The sequence below is a fragment of the Agrilus planipennis genome, unplaced genomic scaffold (assembly GCF_000699045.2).
Source record: "Agrilus planipennis isolate EAB-ADULT unplaced genomic scaffold, Apla_2.0 scaffold63, whole genome shotgun sequence".
In the NCBI taxonomy this organism is placed as follows: domain Eukaryota; kingdom Metazoa; phylum Arthropoda; class Insecta; order Coleoptera; family Buprestidae; genus Agrilus; species Agrilus planipennis.
Genome location: NW_020439363.1, coordinates 879,302 through 901,327, shown reverse-complemented (window position 1 = coordinate 901,327; position 22,026 = coordinate 879,302). Strand labels below are relative to the sequence as shown.

Sequence of the window (22,026 nt, the reverse complement as noted above, 5' to 3'; positions counted from 1 at the left end):
TTTTCGGGAACAGAAATCGAACATTAGGACAAATTTTTCTTTAATTCATCAGTAAATGACAACTGATAACGATAATTAATTAATAAATAATAAGAACTAGCTGTGGCTTGCTTTATTTTTGTAAAAAAATGATTATTTATGGTGTTTTTTACGAATTTTTCGGTCAAGATCGACCCACGTGTAGGAATTAAAATCAAACGAATCGATCTGAAAATTTTTGCTAAATTGCTTGAATCAAAAATTTTCAACTCGATTCGTTCGATTTTTATTCTTATACGTGGGTCGGTCATGAACGAAAAAAAAACGTAAAACCACCATAAATAATCATTTTTTGGCAAAAATAAAGCTAGCCACAGCTACTTCTTATGAATTATTAATTAATTACCGTTATCAGTTGTCATTTATTAATGAATAAAGAGAAAAATTTGACCTAGTGTTCGATTTTAGTTCCCGAAAATAACCCATGTATAGCTACCTGTCGATCGTTTTTGGGAACCAAATTCGAACTTGTGCCAATTATTTTTGCTGTATTCATCGATAAGTGATAACTGATGATGTAGATTAACCAATAAATGATATAGAGAGCTCCCGCTTGCTTTACTTTTGCCAACAAATTATTATTTATGGTGTTTTTTAACGTTTTTTTGGTTTAAGGTCGACCCACGTATAGGAATGAAAATCGAACTTTGGCAGAATAGTTTTGCTTAATTCTTCAATAATGCACATCCAATATCAAAGATTAATCAACAAGTGATGTAAATGATACCTGATATCAATAAATGAGCTAAATAAATACGTTCTTGTTAGCTTTATCTTTGTTAAGAAATGATATTTTAAAATGAGATAAAATAGCATTATTTGATAAAAATAAAGCAATCCAGTGTGTAATTATATTGTTTTTTATTAAATTAAGCAAAAGTAGTTCATCAAATCACATATTTATGGTCAAAAATAAATGGTGAAGGCGCCTGCCATATTACGAAATAATTCCAGCGAAACTTTGAAAATTGAAAATGTGTATTAGGAGAGCATAAGATGCTTGGGAAATCAGACGATTTACCGCGTGAATTTAGTGTTATTATTATTGTCGTTTAAACTTTAGTAGCTACCTGGTAGTCATCTGTAATACTGATGAAAACTGTAAATTAGATATAGCAACATTTGACTACCAGCCGCAAGATGTCGCGTCAGTTAAAATAATACGAAGAACATCCTATAATTCCTTAACTGCAATACAAGGGATAACTGGAATGTTTTAACAGAAAATCGTTAATTCTTCAAATTTAATTCATTGTTTTCATTTGTTATCTAGGAAACCCCCGCTTGCTTTATTTTTGCCAAAAAATGATTATTTATGGGGGTTTTTATACGTTTTTCCGGTAAAAAACGACTTATGTATATGAAGGAAAATCGAACTCTTGTTGAAAATTTTTGCTTAATTTATAAATAAATCACGTCTAATATCAAAGATTATTCAATAAATGATTTAAATTAGTAATCATTAAGCAAAATAATTACTAGGTTGCCAAGCCTTTTCATTTTATCTCATAAATTAAGAGTTTGTCACTTATCGTTCAAAAAAAAATTAAAACAATATTTATACAATATATTTTTTGCTTATTTTTGATACAAATAATCTGGTATTAAAACGTTTAAGTAATGCATAAATGGGTTCCAATGTAGTGATGTGAGTATACAATAGCTAACAGGTTGTAATATATAGTTTTTAACTAATTTATTAGCATTCAATATGAGCTTACATCAACTTACAGGTTCACCTCTTCAAGTAATTCTGTTCTAAAAATATTTACACTGTCAGTTACACTGGGTAAGGTTTATATAAATGTTTCCTGCATGGATTGATACATAGTGTAGACAACAGTGAAAATAAAGCTAAATTAAAGATAAGTAAAGATACATGGTGAGCAAATTAAGTGCGTTTAAAATTCATTATAAATAATAAAAGTAAAATTTGGTTCTAGTCATATTTTCTTAATCTTAATAAAAAATTGGACATTGTATATTCAAAACAAATAATTGATTTTGTTTGGTCTAAATTCGTATGGTTTAACCCTTTAAAAAAGTAAATTTACACTTTATTAGTGGTATATTGAAAATATATTTCCCTAATTGTTAAAAATTTTAAATAGTTGTGGTGAGTTACGAAATAAATTATGTATTTATTAAACATGATTTCGAAAGTGTAAAAAATTATGCACATACTCATTTATTAAGTTCTTTCAATTCCAATTAATAAAGTCCATGTTTCTGTTATTCAATACTTCTGCTGATGATTTTCTTTTCTCTCTTGTTCCAATTATAGTATTTGAGACAATATATTAAATAAAGAATGTAACGACATATCTTATAAAGGTGTTGTTTGCTCCAGAGACTGCAAAAAGATAAAAAAAAATTAAATGAAGCATTACATTATAAAGTAGATAAATTAGAATAATACACTTAAAACAGCGAAAATAACGCTAACGATATATAAAAACAAATACTGCACAAAATAAAACCATTTCAAATCTATTGTAATAAGACTAAAATTTAGTTTTAGTCAATAAATTACCTTCAGTAAAAATTGCACAATATATACGGAAAACAATTGCCTTCGTTTGATTGAAACTATCATTTCACAATTAAAAAAAGAAATTTAGAAATCATTAGTAGCTAAAATTATCACTAATCGTAAATAAGAACAATGCAATAAAAAACAAACGTTAAATNTCTTATTAAAGAATAATTATATCTATATCACTGTTGTTATTACAATAAACGTAATTAAGGGAGAAACTTTGGAGAAAGATACAACAATTATCAAATAAATACTACAAACATATTCAGAATAAATGATTTGAAAATATTTGAACAAAATTATCAAAGGTATACCTACACACTTTCCTTTTACACAGAAACATTATATCATAAAACAAAAAAAAACAGAAAATTATTAATGTCTATTTCCAAAAATTGCGAAATGCCTCTTACTCCCACTTCTAATAAATATGCAACCGATTTGCTAAATGAGCTAAATTGCGAATATATATACAGGGTGTTTCAATGCCATAAAAAATCTAACATAAATTACTAGTTTGTTAATATTATAAATTCGTAACTTCCTCAGAAATTTATTACATTTAAATTATTAACATATATTTATATAAAACATTTAAGTTTGGTAATAATAAAATGGTTTAATACAATTTCTTATATTACAAAGAAATCTTACCTTAATTTGCAGGACGAATGTCGCTGTACATCGGTCGAAATAATGTTACAGGTACAATATATCTGGATATTAAGAGATAAGTTTTAATCTCTGATAAAAAAAGCAGTCGGATGTTAAGACCGTGAGTTAAATTTCACAGCATGTATATGGGATTATCAAAACATATTTTTCAGGAAATTTGGTAGCGTTACATTTAAACTCATATGCCATACGCTTATTTATTATGGGCTGTTAAGTCACAAATGACCTTTAAATTTTTTTTTGTATGAACCGATTTCAATTGCACTTTATAGACACGAAGAGGAGGTTGTTAAAAGTGATGTAAACTACACAGCTATAACAATTGTATTTCTTATTGATTCACACAAACAAAGTCATAGGTAGAAGCTACGCAGTAGTAGATAAACAAAAACTAAGGTTTGTAGTTCAATATTTTTAATTGAAAACGTGTAGCGTTGTTTAATTCGAAATATACAAACAAAAAATTAAGTCTACAAAATACTATTATAATAATTGGGATAACATGACTTCTTAGAACAAACAAATAATCTGCAATAAATCCTGCAAATTTAACAAATGGTCATTAATTCACATAAAGAATTCAGTAAATTACAGCATGACGAAAGCTACACTTTCAACAATACTCCTTCCTATCAGATTCTTATCATGATGCAACATGAAAAGTCGCAGCATGACGTACACAGCCGATCTCTAACTTTAATCTGAATGTTACACCTAATATCACTTACTTTTGAGGCTGTTTCATACTAAAGAAACAGATCTATTGAAGTCTGTTTTCTATTGTAAAATTTTCGAATTATTTTTAGATCTTTAGGCATTAGTTTAAAGCTTAATAATCGAACGAAACTTAACTGTTGCACATATCAAAATTAGCGACCGTATTACTTTAACAAAAATTATTTATTTAAATTAAATATGTAAATGTGTAAAATTTAAACAACGTAAGGAGAAACGATAAAATTTGAATGTGCAAATCAATAAAATAGTAATTAAAAAAAAAGGTGAAAAATTCTACGAAATATCTAATCCTGTGAATCAGTTATAAAAAAAACGTAATTACAAAAATGATATAAATATACCTAACATCTAAATAACGACCTTTTTGTTTAACATATAAGTAAAAAATAAAAATAAACATGCACATCAAATAATACACCCAAAATTATATAAATGAAAATGAAATTTTTCGTTATATCTTGAGACAAATAAATAATTGAAAAATCTCATTTCTTGAATTTAAACATATGCTAAAATGCAAATTCATCTAATGGAAAAACTTCTTTCTTTTAGTTGAAAATAAAACATTTCAATTTTGAAATTTAACGGCGAAGATCGAAAAAGAAAATATATCTGCAAAAAAGAAATTACGAATTACGTAATAAGTTGCTAATATGTATATGTACTATATATACCAACATTAAACAAATACGTATACCTATATAAACAAAAAAGCTTTTCATTCAATTTTCGATTATAAATTCCATAACTTAAATTGAATATTTAAATTTTCTACAACGGCCTCAAAATTTATTATAACTCCTATCTGAAAGCATTTCTGAATAAAACGTTTTTTGAAATTCACTTAAAAAAAAAATACAAAATAGAATAAGTTGCAGGTCCTTTAAGGAAGTCGATACCATAGAAAAGTATGAGGTGAAACATTGAAAAAACACATTTATTACTGCGAAATTTCAAAGTTAGGATAACAATTTAAATCAAATAAAAAAATTATTATGCATTCTTATAAGAACTGCATAGTTTAGAAACATGAAAGGACATTCAAACTGAGGTAATAAGAGGAAAAATTAATAAAAATTTGAGGAAAACATTAATTTTTTTAATTTATATAAATACCTATGAACTTCCAAAAAATGGTAAGTGCTTACTCGTACACACAAGTATTAACCTCCTTAATAAACGTAAGTATTTCTATTATGGCGAACATTTCTACATAGAATATCATGTGCCTTACCTATTAGTAAACACCAAAAATTACAGAGAAAAAGGCAATGGATTTGGTTATTTAGGAATACGTTTTTTTTATTTAAGTTGACACCGCAAAATACTTTTCAAAAATATCGAAACATTTTATCCTTAAAAATGTTTCGTTTCTAGAAACATCTAAATACACATCTTTTATCTAAGAGCGTTATTATTAGCACAATTGTCATAATGACTATAATTATCATTTAAACTCTGCTGTACCTATTGCATCGTTTGATTTCACGTTAACTATGTATTATTATTTTTTTTTTAATTTATTTATTTATTTTAAAGCTTAAACAGAAACCCATCAGTTGAAGCATCTTCGTGGGGTTATAATTATTATTATTATTATTCCAGGCTAATTTCGTCACCTGCTTTATATCCATAATGGTTACGTTATCTCCTTGATGATATACATAAAACACCAAATAACTATGTAACGTTACATTCAGAGCTATATTAGTGTGACGTTATTTGTTCAGAATGAGACAATTAAACGAATTTGCTAATAATAAATCGCACATCAAGTTTAGATCAAAAGCAGATACTTTAACTGCTATATGTGTAAAACAGTTGACAATAAAGAAAATACAGACCAATCCTTTGGAAAATGTTCTCACAAGCACATAGACTGCTTTCAAATTACTAAGTAATAACCAAACAATAAAATGCTTTTAATGACGCATAATGCAAAAACCCCCGCAATATTGGTTTTTGTAAAAAACAAAAAAAAACAGAAAATTATTAATGTCTATTTCCAAAAATTGCGAAATGCCTCTTACTCCCACTTCTAATAAATATGCAACCGATTTGCTAAATGAGCTAAATTGCGAATATATATACAGGGTGTTTCAATGCCATAAAAAATCTAACATAAATTACTAGTTTGTTAATATTATAAATTCGTAACTTCCTCAGAAATTTATTACATTTAAATTATTAACATATATTTTTACTTTTCAGTTGTTTTTTTTTTAAAGAAAATGGAATGCAAATCTAAAAATTTTAAATGTTCAAAAAGCCTACAACTGCCTAAATAATATTTACTCCTTGTTTTTTAGAAAATAAAGCATGCAATCAATGAACGAATCACCCTGTACATTAAAAAATTACTTTCTTTCGCGTCTAGTTGAGACATTTTTGTGCTGGCGTAGTAGGTAATAGCATTAATAATAATAAAAAAGAAAACAACACGCACCCCCAATAACATTAACGACGAAAGTAGTAGGGACTGACCGGGTGTCGGGCGGCAGGGATGGGAGCTGAACAGGAAAGAAGCTCCTCGCAGCTGCTTCACATGAAGAGAAAAACACTTTAATCTTTGTTAGTGGTAGTGTCCATAGGGCTAGCGGGTTGTGGAGCTGGGATGGCCGGTTTTATGAATCTTTCGCTGGTACGACGTTGCCCTAGTGCTGGGGGACTACCGCCCGCGTTGGTAGTCTGGATAACAGCCTGACCGCAGGTGTGACATCGTGATGGAACGCCAACCAGCGATTCACGTGGTGACGGTGCTTGTAATGACAAGCCTGAAAGAAAACAAACATTTAACATTTTTAGATTAGAATAAAAACTTCTTTCCCCCTATCAGTCATTGTAAGCTCGAAACTGTTAGCACCATTGCTTCGAGTGGTTTAAATTCACTTTTTTGAACAATTTGTTTAATCACTTTCTTTGTGTTTAAAATTGTTTGAAAAATTAAATTTAAAGGAATTGTTTGTAAATGGGTATGCAACACATCGTACACCTCGCATAAGAAATTACTGACACTGAGTACGTAATACTACCTCATTTATTAACTTATCAAGAGTTTTAGTCATTGTTTTAAAATATGTTTCATAAATTACATAATCGTCTTCCAAGTTCATGAAGCAAGTATCCTTGCTGTATATTTCGTGAAATCGGCAATTCCATGAATTAGGTGTGATATATTTATACTTAGATGATATTAAATCAGTATTCTTACGATTTCAGTTAAAATACATTATTAATGTGGATCATGATTACTTTTCACAGTTTAAGTATAATCACAGGAAAATTACTTACAGATTTTTTCTGGCTTAATCAGCAATGATTCTTATTCTGATTAAAACTGCTAACTGATTTTCCAAAAAGTGGACGCCCCCCACAATATAAATGTCAATATTCTGAAGTGCTTTATTTCGAAATTTTACGAACTAACCTGGACTCAAAGGACGACTTTGACTTGGCGATGGATTTGGTGGAATCGGCGAGATGGCATGAGCACGACCACCCAAAACCTGCTCATTGTAATGCCTTTCCTCTTCCATTTCTAGCGAACTTTCGCTTTCAGACAAGTGACGGCACAGCGCCTCACGCCTTTCCACTTCCAATTGAAGTTTTCTTTGAAGCCTGCACCAAAAATTTAAATTACATGCCTAATTTCTTGAAAATTATACAAAGCGTGTGAACGCCTTTTGTAAAAAATTGCTACTTGTTGTGGGACTCAATAAAGCTCGATAAAGTTCTTTTCTAGTATTAACTCCTCAAACTGAGCCAACGGTGTAGCCACTACGAGATAGGATTAATTTATTAATTGCAATTTTGCTTGGCCAAAAAATGTCCAAGTATAATTGATTCTTTGGTAAACAAATATTTCAGATTTTCAGGCAATGGAGGAAAAATAAAATAAGTTAGTAAGAGTTTTCATTAAGTAACAACAATAATTAGATTAATAAATGAAATGTCAATTTTTTTTACCTCAAATTTTCCTCACGAATACAACGTTCCTCCTGAGCAAAGCGTTGCATTTTTTGAGCGTGTTCTTGTTGACTAATGGCGAGGGTTTGACGAAGTCGATTAACTTCGTTCCTTAAAGTCTGAATATGTGCACTGAGATTGCTGGCTGTGTCTCCATTACTAATGTCACGAGGACTAGCAGGATCAGACACAGGCTGATCCAATTTGATTTGAAGCATTCTCTTCTCTGCCTCCAACTTGTCCATTCGTTTCCACAACTTGTTCACTAACGCTTCCTGCTCTTGCTCCAGTGTATTTTCTAACTCTACCTATAACCAGAATATTTATATTTACATTAGGAAACACTAGAAAGGTTCAGTTTACCTTTTCCCTTCGTAACTGCTCTAAATTACTTTGTTTGGCTAAAGTTTCAGCTTCTAATTTTTCTATTTTGCGCATTAAACGATTAACAAGGCACTCCTGTTCTTGTTCTAAAGTCTGCTCAAGTTTGCATTTTTCCTGTCTCAACTGTGTCAATTTTCTTGACAAATCATTTGTAAGACATTCTTCTTCTCGCTCATAATGATGTGCTAAAGACTCCTTTTCCTTTTTAAGTGCTTGAATTTTCTTTAGGAGGGTGTTTGAAATAAATTCCTCCTCTTGTTCAGCTTTTGCTTGCTATAACATTAATCAATCTTTATCATGGTAAATAAAATCAAAATATTTCACTCATGGATATCAAAATTTGTATTTACACTTCTTATTAAAGAATAATTATATCTATATCACTGTTGTTATTACAATAAACGTAATTAAGGGAGAAACTTTGGAGAAAGATACAACAATTATCAAATAAATACTACAAACATATTCAGAATAAATGATTTGAAAATATTTGAACAAAATTATCAAAGGTATACCTACACACTTTCCTTTTACACAGAAACATTATATCATATCCACATAAATCAAAATGCAGTAAGCTAATATTCATTTAAATAATCACTACCCTTTTAATGTGTTTGTTTGAATTTTTTGACATACTATTTTTAGACAAAAGAGGAAAAACAAGAGCTATAAATAACTAAATATTTGCAAAAGAATGTTGCCTCTATATTTTTTGTAGAATTTCATTTATAATTAGAGATAGACAATAAATTTAATAACGATATTACAGTGATAATGGAAGTACTAAATTAAATGACTAGAATAGTCATTACAAAAATATGAACTTACAATTATAACTGATGCTTGTCGCAGACTTTTGTTTTCTTCTTGGAGTGCCTTTACGCGCAATTTATAAGTTTCTAGCTCAACCTTTAAGACACGATTTTGCTGCTGTAAACTTTCAATCCGTTTTTGAAGTTGTTCTCTAGTAATCGGACTTGGAGGCATCATAATGGGGCCACCGTCGATGCTGCTAGAATCAGATTCGCTTGCTGAATCGGCCATATTTTGACGAAAGGGCAATAGAAACAAGCACCACCGTACCAGGGATAATAATTCGGCGATTTAAAAAAATATAACTCTTCTCTATTACACCGATAAAATTTAAACTATAATAATTAGCTTCCCCTAATTCAAGATGTTTTCTGGGACATAACTAATTAACAACACTTTATCACTAAATATATATCAACTATTTTCATTGGAAAATAAAATACTTGCTCTGTATAAACGTCGATTTACATAAAAAAATGTAAAGCTGAGGCGACCAACAGCCGCCATATATGATTTGACAGCACAACGGTTTCAGTTTGTTAAACCTAAAAAAATGAAAAAGTATCAAAATTTAAATGTAAAATGAAAAATACAAAAAACCTTTACAATACAGTTAGTACATTTCAATGACTATTTTATACAAATATTTAAGAATGGTAAGTATTAATTTCGTATTTTTGTTCGTATTCAATCAAAACAAATGACAGTTTGTAGGTTACTTCTGCTGATGATTTTCTTTTCTCTCTTGTTCCAATTATAGTATTTGAGACAATATATTAAATAAAGAATGTAACGACATATCTTATAAAGGTGTTGTTTGCTCCAGAGACTGCAAAAAGATAAAAAAAAATTAAATGAAGCATTACATTATAAAGTAGATAAATTAGAATAATACACTTAAAACAGCGAAAATAACGCTAACGATATATAAAAACAAATACTGCACANCAGGACTTCTTAACTAACAATATTACCATCTATAAAAAAAATAAAAACGAGCGCTACTTTTAAATTTATTCCTTAATGCTAAAAACATTACAGAACATCTAATTGTAAATAATAACTGAAAATATTAAAACTAAAAACTAAACGCAATTATTTCGTCACCTGGAAAGAAAACATTTGGAAATCCGTACGTTTTATTATGGCGTATCGAAGATCTCGTATATTATAAAAAGTACAACATGAAAGACAACTATCAACTTAAAATAATAATAATAATCATGATAAAATATCAACATATTTACATTTAAATACTTTTTTAATTTGCCTAACTTGAAGATTTAAATTTCTTCGGGTCACAATGGTCTACGTTTTTATGTCTGTTAATACGTTTCGCCTTTAAATATGACAAAGTGTCGCGATTTGAAGATTTGTGAGAGGCTTCACTCATGTCCGGCTTTAATAGCACAGTTTCTTGTTTAAACCCATCTTCCATCCTTACACTTTCTCTCGACGGCAACGATGAACATTCTTCGTCGCTGAATGCTTCTGATCTTCTTCTTTCACCACATTTGGTATCCATTTCCGATTCATGCTGTTGTTGCAGGTGCTTTTTCTCAAATTGTGGATACTTCTTGGCCAGTTCACGACGAAAACCTTCCAGATCAGCATCGTCCATCTCTTCATCATCTTCTTCCTCCTCTTCCTCTTCCTCTTCCTCTTCTTCCTCCATAAAATCTTCACATTCCTCCATCATGTGTTCGGGCGGTAGCAATTTACCTAAAATTAACCCCCTTGTACAATCACCAAGACAGCAATATAATTGTAATAGTGTTACCGTTATGTGTGGGAAGGGTTATTTCAGGTAAAACAGAAGGATCCCTATTATATTTTAACATCAATTCCTTGATAAGATTGGCTATGTCTTCGCGCTTTTTCGTTACAATTATTTCTTCAAACCAATTCTTCAACTGCTTTATTGGCATTCGATAGTCCTTTATGGGGTCCTACAAGAAATAGAGGTAAATAGTATATAAGAGTTTTTATATAAAACTTACCAAAAAGAACTGCTCTACGTATTGTAATAAATATAGACCACAGTCCGTGAAGTTAGTCTGTTGGGGGACTTTAGGGCATGCACCTTTGATTACATCTTTAGTAAAGATCTTTTCTGTACCCAACTTGGCTTTGTGCTCACATGTTAGGTAATCCCTTAAAGTGGCAACCACCCTAGAACGTCCCGTACCAGCCAAAGAATCGAAAATTAAAATGCAGGGTCTAAAAAGAAATGTAAGAGTATAGTATATATGCAAAATGTTATATTTTGGTTTTACGCAATTTTGAATTAATTTGAATTAAAAAATATTCTCCTTTTTATATTTGTTTCTAATAATTTAAAAACGTGTTTATCATATAAAAACAGAATTGGATGCTTAATGCATTCTTACTGTTTAATAGGCTGTCCGCAGTCTTTTTCACTGATGATTTCTTCACTATCACCTTCCTCTTCAGACTCTAACTCGCTTTCATCACCTTCAGCTTCGTCTTTATCACTGGCTTCTAATTCTTCACAAGGTATTGGCTTTTCTTCTTTCTTCGTTTTAACTGAAAATTAAATGATAATAAATCTACATATACATTTTATTATATTTAGTTCTAATTTTTTTTCACAATTACACATCTCTATTGTTTTCTTCATACTTTGATTTATACTCCAAAAATAGATACTAAAGAATTAATGTTAAGATTAACTGACATAATATTATCATATCATATCTGTAATTTTCATACTATAATAAAATGATTTAATAGTTACCTGTCTTCTTCTTCTTAGTTTCAAGTTTAACTAATTTTCCGTCGAAAGTATAACAGCCTGTTAATGATGGAAAACAAATGATGGCAAGGAACCAGTGGCAGTTTTCATTTATGGGGATAATAATGTAGTCTTTATCAAACAGATTAACACTTTTTGTCCACTTTTCCACTCGTGCGTGCCTCTTCTGGGAAGGGGTTAAATTGGGATCATGTTCCAATGGGTGACTTTTCCTAAATAAACTGAAGTTTAGTACTATATAAAAACTGTTCCTAGATTAACAAACAAATTATTTCGTAGAAAAAATTCAGGTGGTCATTATTAATTATTTAAAAAAAAGTGCAAAACGATATAATATTGGCACCACTGAATAATTAAACTTAATTATTCTAATGTTGGTTTCCTTTGTAGGAATCATATCTAAAAAAAAATTCTAGTATTCTAAAGTTGGCAGAGCTGAATCAAAAATATAATAACAAAAAAATATAATAAATAGGTAAGTAAATACTAATTCAATCTGGAAATTGCTTTAGTCTCAATAATTACATATTTAGTTATTGGGAAATTTTTTTATTTTTTTTAATCGATGTACATTGATTTCGTATATATAATACACGTACCTTGTGGTTTTTGCAGGCTTTGTGGTCAGACGTTTATAGAAAAATGTTGAAAACACGTACACCTTTTCCTGTTGCTCTGGTGGCAAGTTTAGAATTAAATGTTTCAGATAAAAATCTATAATAACGTCGTTTAAAAATTGGTCTTGCCCTAAGCACAAGTAATCTTCTGTGTTTATGGATAAACCTCCCTTTCCAGGTGGATAAATAAGCAGTTGTTTAATTTCCAAGTACCTAAAAAGAAAAAACATTAACAATACTTTAATTATATTTAAAATTTTTACAATTTTCGCATACTTCATTGTAATAAAAATTAATTCTTATCGTACAATAATTCTGTAGTATTATTCATTGAGCAACATAAGATTGTCGAAATTCATAGTAGAATTACGGCTAATGGGTTGTGGTCTACAAGAACGGTTAGGTCCAGGTGATTTGTTGGCGAATGAGACTGACATCTTCAGTTGACAATGTGAGAAGGTTATTACCTAGAGCGACACCAAGATTATAAAACTTCGAGGTATAACACTTTTTCACATTGTCAATGCAGTAAGGTGTTAGCCGCAATTGCTGACAAAACGTTTGCATCGAACCGTTCATTTGGATCACGACCCATCATGCCAAATTTTCATTTTATAGCTAAGGGTACGTATAATAAACAGAAAAAAGGTAACTTACCCTACGCTGGCAATAACAGATGAAATCTCTTTCGGACACGTTTTACAAAGCAACTCGTTTGCTTCTACAGTAGTCAGTTCGTCTATTATATTGCATGGGACCGAATAAATTTTTCTCAAACTGTTGCGTGCCTCTTCAGGCACTATGTTCACAAGAACGGTTATTCTTTTGTGTGCCTCTTCATCTGAAAGAGGATCGAAAAAGTACTCGCTCTCCTTGGTCATGCCAAGCTCCTCGCATATGGCTTTGGCTACATTCGGGTTACAATAATAAAAGAGAACGGGCATCGTCTTCTGGAAACTAACTAACACTTTCACAATTCCTTCTTTATTGATATTTATCGTCTTATATTCTGTGTTATCTTTCAGTGATGGGGCTTTGAATGAAATTCCGGATGTTTTTACAATCAGTTTCTGAAAAAAGTACATGCCAGTTAAAATAAAAATGATATTCAATAGGGACAAATAATTTATTGTTTTTAAAATCTAAATTAAATTGATTCATTCACAAAATTTATGTTTATAAACAGGCAGAATTGAAATCAGATGTTTATTAACTATATTTAGCATATATATAGACGATCAATGGAAGAAATAAATAGTTGTGTATTTTTGAAGATAATAGGAAAATGAGCTATGCTAAACTTTATCTATTTAAAAATATTTACTTACATTATCTACGGGTAAGAATTTGTATGAACCAATTCTTATAGTACGGCATGAAATCTCCACGATTACTTCAGGAATATCATCCACATTACTACCTGTAAATACACAGAAAGAACTAACTATAGCCACATTCTTATTTTCTGAACATTAACATTAACGTACCTTTAGAATCTTGCTTTTCTTGAGAGTTATTTTCAATGTCACTTGCAGAGGGTTCCTTTCTTATTCTACTGAGAGATACAGCAGATTCTGATAGTCTCCTTAATAAATGATCAGTTACCTAAAAATTAAATAAACGGGATTGTTTTTGTTTTTTTTTTCTTCATTTTATTTTGCATTATGACTTACAGGAGGGATTTTATTCGCAGGTTTGTGATCGTCTTCATCATCTGAACTTAACGTAAGAATTACAGGTTCTTGTTCAACAAATTTAGATTTTGGTTTTTTCTTAGCCATAATAGGATTCTTTGTGTTTAGCGTTATAGCACCACCAAGGCCTATATTTCATAATACATTGTCTTACAAAAGTCATTCATAAACACGTGGAAAAAAAGGTAATTTTAAAGCATTTACCATGTGTTATTATCAAATTTTCTAATTCTGTTATTGGTAAAAGGCATCGATCGTAGCGACACGTAGTGACAATAATTCGAACCAATCCTATCGGGTTAGCTGTTACACAGCGAGTAGAAAGAGATACATACGTAATTCTTTTTATTTTTATTATAATAGAATAAAATAAATAAAATTATTTTAAAGTATGGAAAATCAATCTGAAACAAATGGAGCAAGATTTTCTCCAAAAAAACTACGAGTAAAATGTTTTGTTGTGTCTATGGTTGCAAAAGTAAAGCGTTTAACAATCCGGGCGTTCGTTTCCACTATTTTCCAAAACCAAATAGTTACTATGTAAAAATACAAAATTATTTCGGTAATTCGGTAAAGTCGATTGCCATAAAAAATGGCAAGAAGTTTTAAAAATTGGGGAAACAGTAATTCAGCACATGCAAGTTTGTTAGTTACATTTTAAAAGAAGTGACTATGTTCCACCTGGTAAATATTCATTTTTTTGCATAATTACTTTAAGCTATAACTAATTATTTAAAATTAATTCAAATATTAATTACATTAATCAATATTTTGAATTTTGTGGACAATGAGACATGTTGACTCTATTTTTAAAGGTTTCAAATTCTTGAAGAAAGATGCCATACCTTCCTGTAATTTACCTTCATGTAATATAAAAGAGCCTTCAGATGACCAGAAACGAATTAATAGAAGTATGATTAAGATTAAGATTAAGATTAAATAGAGAAAAAAATCGTACTGAAGCTAATATAAACCAACAAAATGGAAATTGTGGTAACCTAAACGATGAAGAAAATATTTTAACAAGTTCTGACCTTCCAATGGCAGAAAATAATGATATAAACTCTTTCAGCGTAACTCATATCGATTATTTATATTATTTAATATGCCACAATATATTAAATGACCAGCATTCACAACTTTTTTCTCCTTCAACGAAATTACGGCTTTTTATTGATGAGTTCAAGAACTCCAAAATTTCACTCAAAGATAAAAACATTGCTTCAAAATTAACTTGTAACACATGTTTTCGTATGGAAACGTGGCGTATTTGACCCGATAGGATTGATTCGAATTATTGTCACGGCGTGTCGCTACGATCGATGCCTTTTACCAATTGTATTTTAAAGAATGTATAAATACTTGTATTTATTTACTATAATGGATATGTTTTTAAAAATCAATATCAAAATAGTAATAAATAAAAACTCACTACTTGCTTGCGAGGATTCATTTTCTTTCTTCTGTGCTGAGGAAACCCCATGTTGTAGGTTAGACAACACATTCTTTCTTTCATTGGCGGTACCAGTAGCCACACTCTTGACGTCTTCAGGAAGTTTGCGGCCACAACGTAGACACCTGTTAAAGTCTTCCGACAAATAACCGCAATGGTTGCAGACAGCGCACTTTCCGGGCTTGAATTTCGGGAATTCTTTTGGTGGTTCTGGGGATGGGGACTTCGAAGGTGACTCGACAATTTTAGGCAGCTCAGGTTTGACTTGCATGGGCTGTGGTGGAGGTGGAGGCGATGATTTAGGAGGAGCTTCCTCTTTTTCCATACGTTCTTCTTGAACCTTCCAGAAATTATGAAAAACATGTGTAATAGTATTATGTATGTGTAAAAGTATTTATTTTTACGTTTTTACTTACCTCCTGATTGTGTAGTTTTGGGAAATTACCGACTGTAACGAAGTAATTAATTCCATTGCTGTTTGTCTCTATAAGTTCTATTCTCGTATCTTTTTGGAAAGGTACACCAACCTGAAGCAAACCAAATAATTTGTATTTAATGCAGTTTTTCAACAACAATAAACTATACCTGCTCAAGAATCTCTTGAATAGTGCAAACTTCTTTGGGAAGTGTAAAGGTTATTAGTCTTTGTTCACCGTTTTCTAATAGGACCAGCATACGAATCGAATCATTGTATTCCTCAGTTATTGGAGTACTTTCTGGTGTAAATATGAATTATAAATATATACAAATTATTGTTAAGTACATAACAATTAATATTTTACCTATAATTTCTTGAATCTGAGTAGATGGAACATACGACGGTAACGGACAAACTTGCTGCGACTGACGCTGAGAAGGTGGTTGAATAATATACTGGGGCTGTACATAATTTGATTGGTTCTGTTGTTGTTGACGAAGCGGATGATTTTGTTGCTGCTGCTGCAGCGTGTTTGAAGGAAGTTGTTGCTGATGACCACAATGTTGCTGCTGCTGCTGATTCGTTTTGGGTTGAGGCTGATGAAACTGTTGTCCCGTATTCTTCATGCTTTGTTGCTGACTTTGTTGTAGAGCTCCCATATTTTTGGGAACAGACTGTTGATTCTGTGGCTGCTGTTGTTGCTGATGCTGTACTTGTTGAATATTCGAAGTAGTTTTGGGGATAGGTTGTTGTGGTTGTCTGGACTGATTTAACGTTTTAAGAAACTGTTGTTGGTTGGTCAAGTGATTTAAATTTCTTATGTTTTGGGGGGACTGCTGATTGGAAAACTGTTGTTGCATTTGGAGGTGCTGAAGAGGCCTTGCAATTGAAGAGTCAACATTGTGCACATTGTTTTGCATTTTAAAATCCACTTGAGAGGTGTTTGTGGAAGCACTCTTATTAATAGGAGCTCGTCCAGTAACTCGAGGGACCTTGTGATGAAGAGTATTTACTTTTACTCTACTCCCTGAGTTTCTGTTGTTTTTTTTCTTCGGAGACGCTGGTTCAACAAATGTTCCACTTTCATTTCTAATAATGAAATGATTTTGTGAAATAAAACAAAATAAATGTTAATATAAAATTACCTACTTACGTCAATTGTATAGTTTAACTGTTATAAATTGTTTAGCTTAAACGATATTGATTGTTGTGAGACAGGCATACTCTTTGTATATTTGTAAAAATTTTATGTAAAGGGCTTTGCCCGTTTAGAATAAAATAAATAAATGTATGAAGACTCACTTGTCATACATTCCCAATGACGTCTTTTTCTTTTCAAGCAACATTTGTTTATATTCTGCAATGGATACAACTGTTCCACTCGGTAAAGTAAAACCATCTTCACTATCGGGGTCTTCCTGTAAGTTAATATAGTTAATAGTTGTATGGCTACATATTATCATATCTCTAATATTAATTTTATTTATTATTTAAAAAGAATAAACTAAGGCCCCCCCAATCTGTATATATCAGGTAACTCGCTGAAGTAGAGAAAGAAACAGATCATAATAATGCCCAAGAATACACAAAAACTAATTGTTTAAGCAAGACTGCATGAAAATAAATTGAAAAGTACGAAGCGATTTAAATATTTAGACCGTACTGCGTCGGGTTTGCTGACTACGGGCTGCGTAAAACGATTAGGATTTGCAGCATCTTCGTGTGATATCACCGAAGAAGTTGGAGTTAACACAGTCCTAGGAGCATGGACGATTTTACCGGCAACTTGGGCCGATGTAGGTGTGAAGGTGGAAGTTGCTTTGTCAGGTATTTTTGGACGTTGCTACAAAGTAAATGATCTTCATCTTTCAAACTATGAAATTTAACAAATGCACACCGACGATAACTATATATGAAACCAAACGTCTATTTTTTGGAATATTAAAAAATATTATCATTTATTAATAATGAAAAAGCAAAATTATGAATTCAGTTCAATGAGAAATGTTGCCTTTCTAAACAAGCTTTTAAATAAGAGGAAGACAACTATTGACTGAACAATAATTCTACGGTTCATACAGAAAATAATTTAAAAAATGGAGGGAGTGAAAAGTAAGTAATAACAATGAAACAAATAAGGCTACTTTAACTACAACTTGCATGCGACCAGAATAATTGTTAACATACTGTTTCAGTTTCATTGATGTTACGTTGGGGGAAATGTAAAGAGGGAATTTCGTCTGATAATAATCGGGAAGCACCTGCATTTTGCACTAGAACATTACGTGGAGTTACAACTTTGTTGGGAACGTGGGTGGTCATTGTGTTTCTTTGAACGATTTTATCAGGAAGTTTTTGCTGCAGTTGCTATAAATATTATCATTTAAAACATGTATCATTGAAGTAATGGCCAAAACTTTTCTCTAGAATAAGATTTACCTGAATATTTGGTGCTGCAGGTCTCTGAGTTGGATTTGGGCTTATCTGCTTGGGTTGTTGCGTTTGAAGAACCATCTTTTGAGAATTTATAGTGCTTCCTTGAGGCAACTGACGATTCTGATGCAGAAAAATATTTATTAAAAACAAAGTACGCATGTCATAAAAAAAGGTTTCTTTCATACTCTCTTAATTGCTCTTAATCTCTGCAATAAATTTAACAAAATCAAATTACATAGGTGGGAAAATCGAATTCATATTTTTTTTTTGGGGTTTTCTCAATTAAGGTAGTATAAAACATGAAATTATGAAAGTCTAAAAGAATAAAAGAAGGCCTGTTTAAATTATTGATAGTTTTGTAGAGATAATTTCTGAAATTTTTTAGTTTCTATGTCACATGAGTTTTTGGCTACATATTAATGCAAAATCTTCAAACCTGGACAGGAAGCCTTTGCTGAGTTGGCTGATTTTGCATTTGTCTAACAGGGGGTTGTTGCATTTGTTGGGATTGTAACGTAATAACTTTTTGGGTGGCTATATTAGAGATCTGTGTTTTCAAGGTGCTGTTTTGCAAATGATTTAATACAATGGGAGTATTTTGCTCTGGTTGTTGTTGCATTGGTTTCGTGTTGTTTATTTCTTCTTTCATATAGTAAACTTGTGGTTGTTGAGTGCAATTATCAACAATAGTTGCAGTTGCATCATGCACAATATACTGGGGTGTTGGCTGATAAGTTACTTGAGTCGGATCCAATATTACTTGTGCCTGATTTTCTATTAGCATTAACTGATCTGTTGATACTAGAATCTTAGGCAACAAAAGCTATATAATTTTATGGTAATTTTTAATATACCAATAAATATGTTACACACCTGTTGTCCTTGCAAATTTTGTTCATCAGGAGCAATAGAATTGACAATGTACTGAACCGTTTGATTTTCAGCAATCGTTGGATAATAATGAGTTAATTCTTCTATTGGAGTTTTCTCAGCTTGACCCAATAATTGATTGAATTGAGCCATAACTGATTATAACTGGTACTTAAGCTTTACCATTGCCCTACAAAAAGAATTTTTTAAGGGCCATTTCTTTATATAACCTGATAGACACCTATATTTGACATAATTATTATTAAAACATATTGATTTCATTAAAGATTAACAGAAACTTTTACAAAATAATTAATATTTTTGAATTATGTTTTATAGTTTTATATATTTGGCAGTGCTATAAGAATGCCTATGGCCATGACCTGAAGTAAGTCTACCAAGAAAATACCTAAACATTACATGCATATGAAATTGTAGGAGATAAACTGCATAAACATAATGAAATTGGATAAAAATCATACCTAATACCACATATTCCTTAATCCATTGAACTATTTTCTTTAGAATTTTAAACAGTAAAATGGCGTGGGTTTCTTATACGTTTGGTTACCGATTTGACTTTCCACACTTCTTTTGTTGCTTTTAGCACCCAGAACACTTAATTTAATAGCAAATATTAATTTAGCGCATTAGAATAGCATAATTTATATCACTTTATCACCACAAATTAAACAGCGGCTGACCGAAATAATCAAAACGCAACCTTCCGTCCCAACTGCAAAAATGTGATAATTTTATAGTTTATTGAATTATATTTAAGAAACGATACAAAATTATTACTCTGCTGTGAAGAATTAACTTTGTTAATTTCACTGGTATTTGTTATAACATTTCATTTTACACTAATTATTGTAGAAATGTATAAATTTGATAAGCTTTACAGGAGCACACCATTAAGTGTTGAACTCTACTTTTTCACTAGTGTACATCGAGTTTGCATGTCAGATGTGTAAAATGAATAAAGTACATTTTAAAAAAGTTTTTAAAACTCAAAAACGGAAATTAAAACATTTTTATATTTTGATTTTTCTGGGAAAAATAATTTTAAAAAGGGGCACATATAATTTTTATTGATAATATTTTCCAAAATTGTATCGGTGTAAGCAGTAATCAGTCGATGTACGAACTTATAACTAACAGAAGTTATATGAAACCTTGCAATTACAATTTATGTATAAAAGAACCATCTTAAAAGAATATTTATATGTAAAATACAAATGTCCATGGTTATGACATGTTTATACCCTTGGCACAGTATAAACATGACGTTATGGTAACTATTAGTCATCAGCTGGAAAGAAAATTATTAGCAACTTAACTGCGAATCTCTTGTATTAGAGGATTTTTTTTTACTTAACAGTTATCAAAAAACCGTCAAGCTGGGGAACGAAATGTCTGCGTCTGCTATGGAAAGTATCCTTTCAAATTATGAAAACATGATTTTTGTTCAGTGTATTGCTTCCTATAGATTTACTAGAACATCTTTTTAATTTAAAATTTGCTGTCAAAGAATTAGAACGGAACTCAAAAAGATGCGAAAAAGAAGAAAAGCAAGAAAAGGCAAAAACCAAACAAGCCATCCAAAAAGGAAACATGGAAGTAGCAAGAATACATGCAGAAAATGCAATTAGGCAGAAAAATCAAGCAATTAATTATTTAAGAATGTCTGCAAGAGTAGATGCTGTAGCTAGTAGGGTACAATCAGCTCTTACAACTCGTAAAGTTACCACTTCAATGGCAGGTAAGGTTTTTACTTAAGGATGTTCAGTTTGAAGTTTGAATACATTTAACTACTATAAACACTAATATTTCGAAGAATATCTACTTACATAGATGACTAAATTTAAATTTACTATGGATTGTTTATGAGTCAATTTTTTTGAAGGTGTTGTGAAGGCAATGGATGCAGCAATGAAGAGTATGAATCTTGAGAAAATATCCTCATTAATGGACAAATTTGAGCAGCAATTTGAAGACTTAGATGTCCAAAGCAGTTACATGGAGAATACAATGTCTCAATCAACGACGACTGCTGTCCCACAAAATGATGTTGATACATTAATGCAGCAAGTAGCCGATGAAGCTGGGTAAGTTGAGTAGTGGAAATTATTGGAGATTTTTTTAAAAAATTTTTTATATCTAGATTGGAACTCAACATGGAACTTCCTCAGGGAGTGCAGGGAAGTACCATTGGTACAGCCACTCAAGCCTCTCAGGAACAAGATGAACTATCTCAACGTTTGGCTAGGTTAAGGCAGGCAGAGTAGCCCCTCTTTTTGTTAATATTTATTAAAACAAATTATAGAGTATTATCTATTCATATATGAGTAGAAATTATAATGAATCCACTATCCTTTTTAAGTTCTTAGTTTTTGGTTTTTTGTTTTGAAGTAAGATTGATTATTTTTAATATGTAGTAGATTTAAGAATGTTCAAAATGTAAAGTTTTACTTATGTATATTTTAATACTTGAATTAGCACCCACTTTGTAAATTTGTTATCGTTAGTGTGTTTTTTATATACATAATTACTAATGTTTATTAAGGTTAATAAAAAAAAGTGAAATCATCAAGAATTGCGATGA

General features: G+C 30.8%; 3 protein-coding genes across 7 annotated transcripts; 1 reads left to right on the top strand and 2 right to left on the bottom strand.

Annotated features, from left to right (window-relative positions):
• Window positions 1–3,311: 3,311 nt before the first annotated feature.
• On the bottom strand, window positions 3,312–9,690 carry LOC108734153 (coiled-coil domain-containing protein 6). 2 transcript variants are annotated; one of them, XR_001937339.1, is made up of 6 exons: window positions 9,173–9,690; window positions 8,321–8,614; window positions 7,958–8,265; window positions 7,419–7,609; window positions 6,438–6,765; window positions 3,312–4,603 (listed from the first exon to the last, which is right to left on the bottom strand). XR_001937339.1 is itself a non-coding variant. In XM_018465581.2 (5 exons), the coding sequence occupies exons 1-5, from the start codon at window positions 9,386–9,388 to the stop codon at window positions 6,554–6,556; spliced, it is 1,221 nt and encodes a 406-aa protein (XP_018321083.1). In that variant the 5' UTR covers window positions 9,389–9,690; the 3' UTR covers window positions 6,206–6,553. The 2 variants fall into 2 exon arrangements, 1 of the variants encoding a protein (XP_018321083.1); XM_018465581.2 differs by lacking the exon at window positions 3,312–4,603 and having other exon boundaries at window positions 6,206–6,765.
• A 593-nt stretch (window positions 9,691–10,283) lies between these two features.
• Window positions 10,284–20,466, bottom strand: LOC108734150. 4 transcript variants are annotated; one of them, XM_018465570.1, is made up of 21 exons: window positions 19,904–20,466; window positions 19,425–19,611; window positions 18,988–19,374; window positions 18,555–18,671; window positions 18,303–18,482; window positions 17,779–17,958; window positions 17,418–17,533; window positions 16,480–17,204; window positions 16,283–16,413; window positions 16,114–16,224; window positions 15,677–16,037; window positions 14,224–14,372; window positions 14,038–14,155; window positions 13,879–13,970; window positions 13,208–13,620; window positions 12,533–12,763; window positions 11,916–12,145; window positions 11,548–11,704; window positions 11,158–11,377; window positions 10,938–11,106; window positions 10,284–10,879 (listed from the first exon to the last, which is right to left on the bottom strand). In XM_018465570.1, exons 2-21 carry the CDS (start codon window positions 19,572–19,574, stop codon window positions 10,428–10,430), a joined length of 4,689 nt encoding a protein of 1,562 aa, XP_018321072.1. In that variant the 5' UTR covers window positions 19,575–19,611; window positions 19,904–20,466; the 3' UTR covers window positions 10,284–10,427. The 4 variants fall into 4 exon arrangements, with proteins under 4 accessions (XP_018321072.1, XP_018321073.1, XP_018321074.1 ...); XM_018465571.1 differs by having other exon boundaries at window positions 18,988–19,359; XM_018465572.1 differs by lacking the exon at window positions 17,779–17,958.
• Window positions 20,467–20,833: 367 nt separating this feature from the next.
• Window positions 20,834–22,020, top strand: LOC108734138 (charged multivesicular body protein 1b). Its single transcript, XM_018465551.2, has 4 exons — window positions 20,834–20,855; window positions 20,920–21,183; window positions 21,328–21,529; window positions 21,586–22,020. Exons 1-4 carry the CDS (start codon window positions 20,834–20,836, stop codon window positions 21,707–21,709), a joined length of 612 nt encoding a protein of 203 aa, XP_018321053.1. The 3' UTR covers window positions 21,710–22,020.
• The last annotated feature ends 6 nt before the right edge of the window (window positions 22,021–22,026 follow it).

What these genes read in the sequence shown, in the direction of transcription:
- LOC108734153 (XM_018465581.2), bottom strand. Translation starts at nt 9,388, where the DNA reads ATGGCCGATTCAGCAAGCGAATCTGATTCTAGCAGCATCGACGGTGGC. An exon ending in AGCAGTTACGAAGGGAAAAG is followed by an intron (nt 8,266 to 8,320) that starts GTAAACTGAACC and finishes TTCTGGTTATAG; the next exon opens with GTAGAGTTAGAAAATACACT. An exon ending in AAGTCGTCCTTTGAGTCCAG is followed by an intron (nt 6,766 to 7,418) that starts GTTAGTTCGTAA and finishes GTTTTCTTTCAG; the next exon opens with GCTTGTCATTACAAGCACCG.
- LOC108734150 (XM_018465570.1), bottom strand. Translation starts at nt 19,574, where the DNA reads ATGGCTCAATTCAATCAATTATTGGGTCAAGCTGAGAAAACTCCAATA. An exon ending in CTGCAGCACCAAATATTCAG is followed by an intron (nt 18,483 to 18,554) that starts GTAAATCTTATT and finishes TAATATTTATAG; the next exon opens with CAACTGCAGCAAAAACTTCC. An exon ending in CAAAACTACACAATCAGGAG is followed by an intron (nt 16,038 to 16,113) that starts GTAAGTAAAAAC and finishes AATTTCTGGAAG; the next exon opens with GTTCAAGAAGAACGTATGGA.
- LOC108734138 (XM_018465551.2), top strand. Translation starts at nt 20,834, where the DNA reads ATGTCTGCGTCTGCTATGGAAA. An exon ending in GTCTGCGTCTGCTATGGAAA is followed by an intron (nt 20,856 to 20,919) that starts GTATCCTTTCAA and finishes TAGATTTACTAG; the next exon opens with AACATCTTTTTAATTTAAAA. An exon ending in AGTTACCACTTCAATGGCAG is followed by an intron (nt 21,184 to 21,327) that starts GTAAGGTTTTTA and finishes ATTTTTTTGAAG; the next exon opens with GTGTTGTGAAGGCAATGGAT.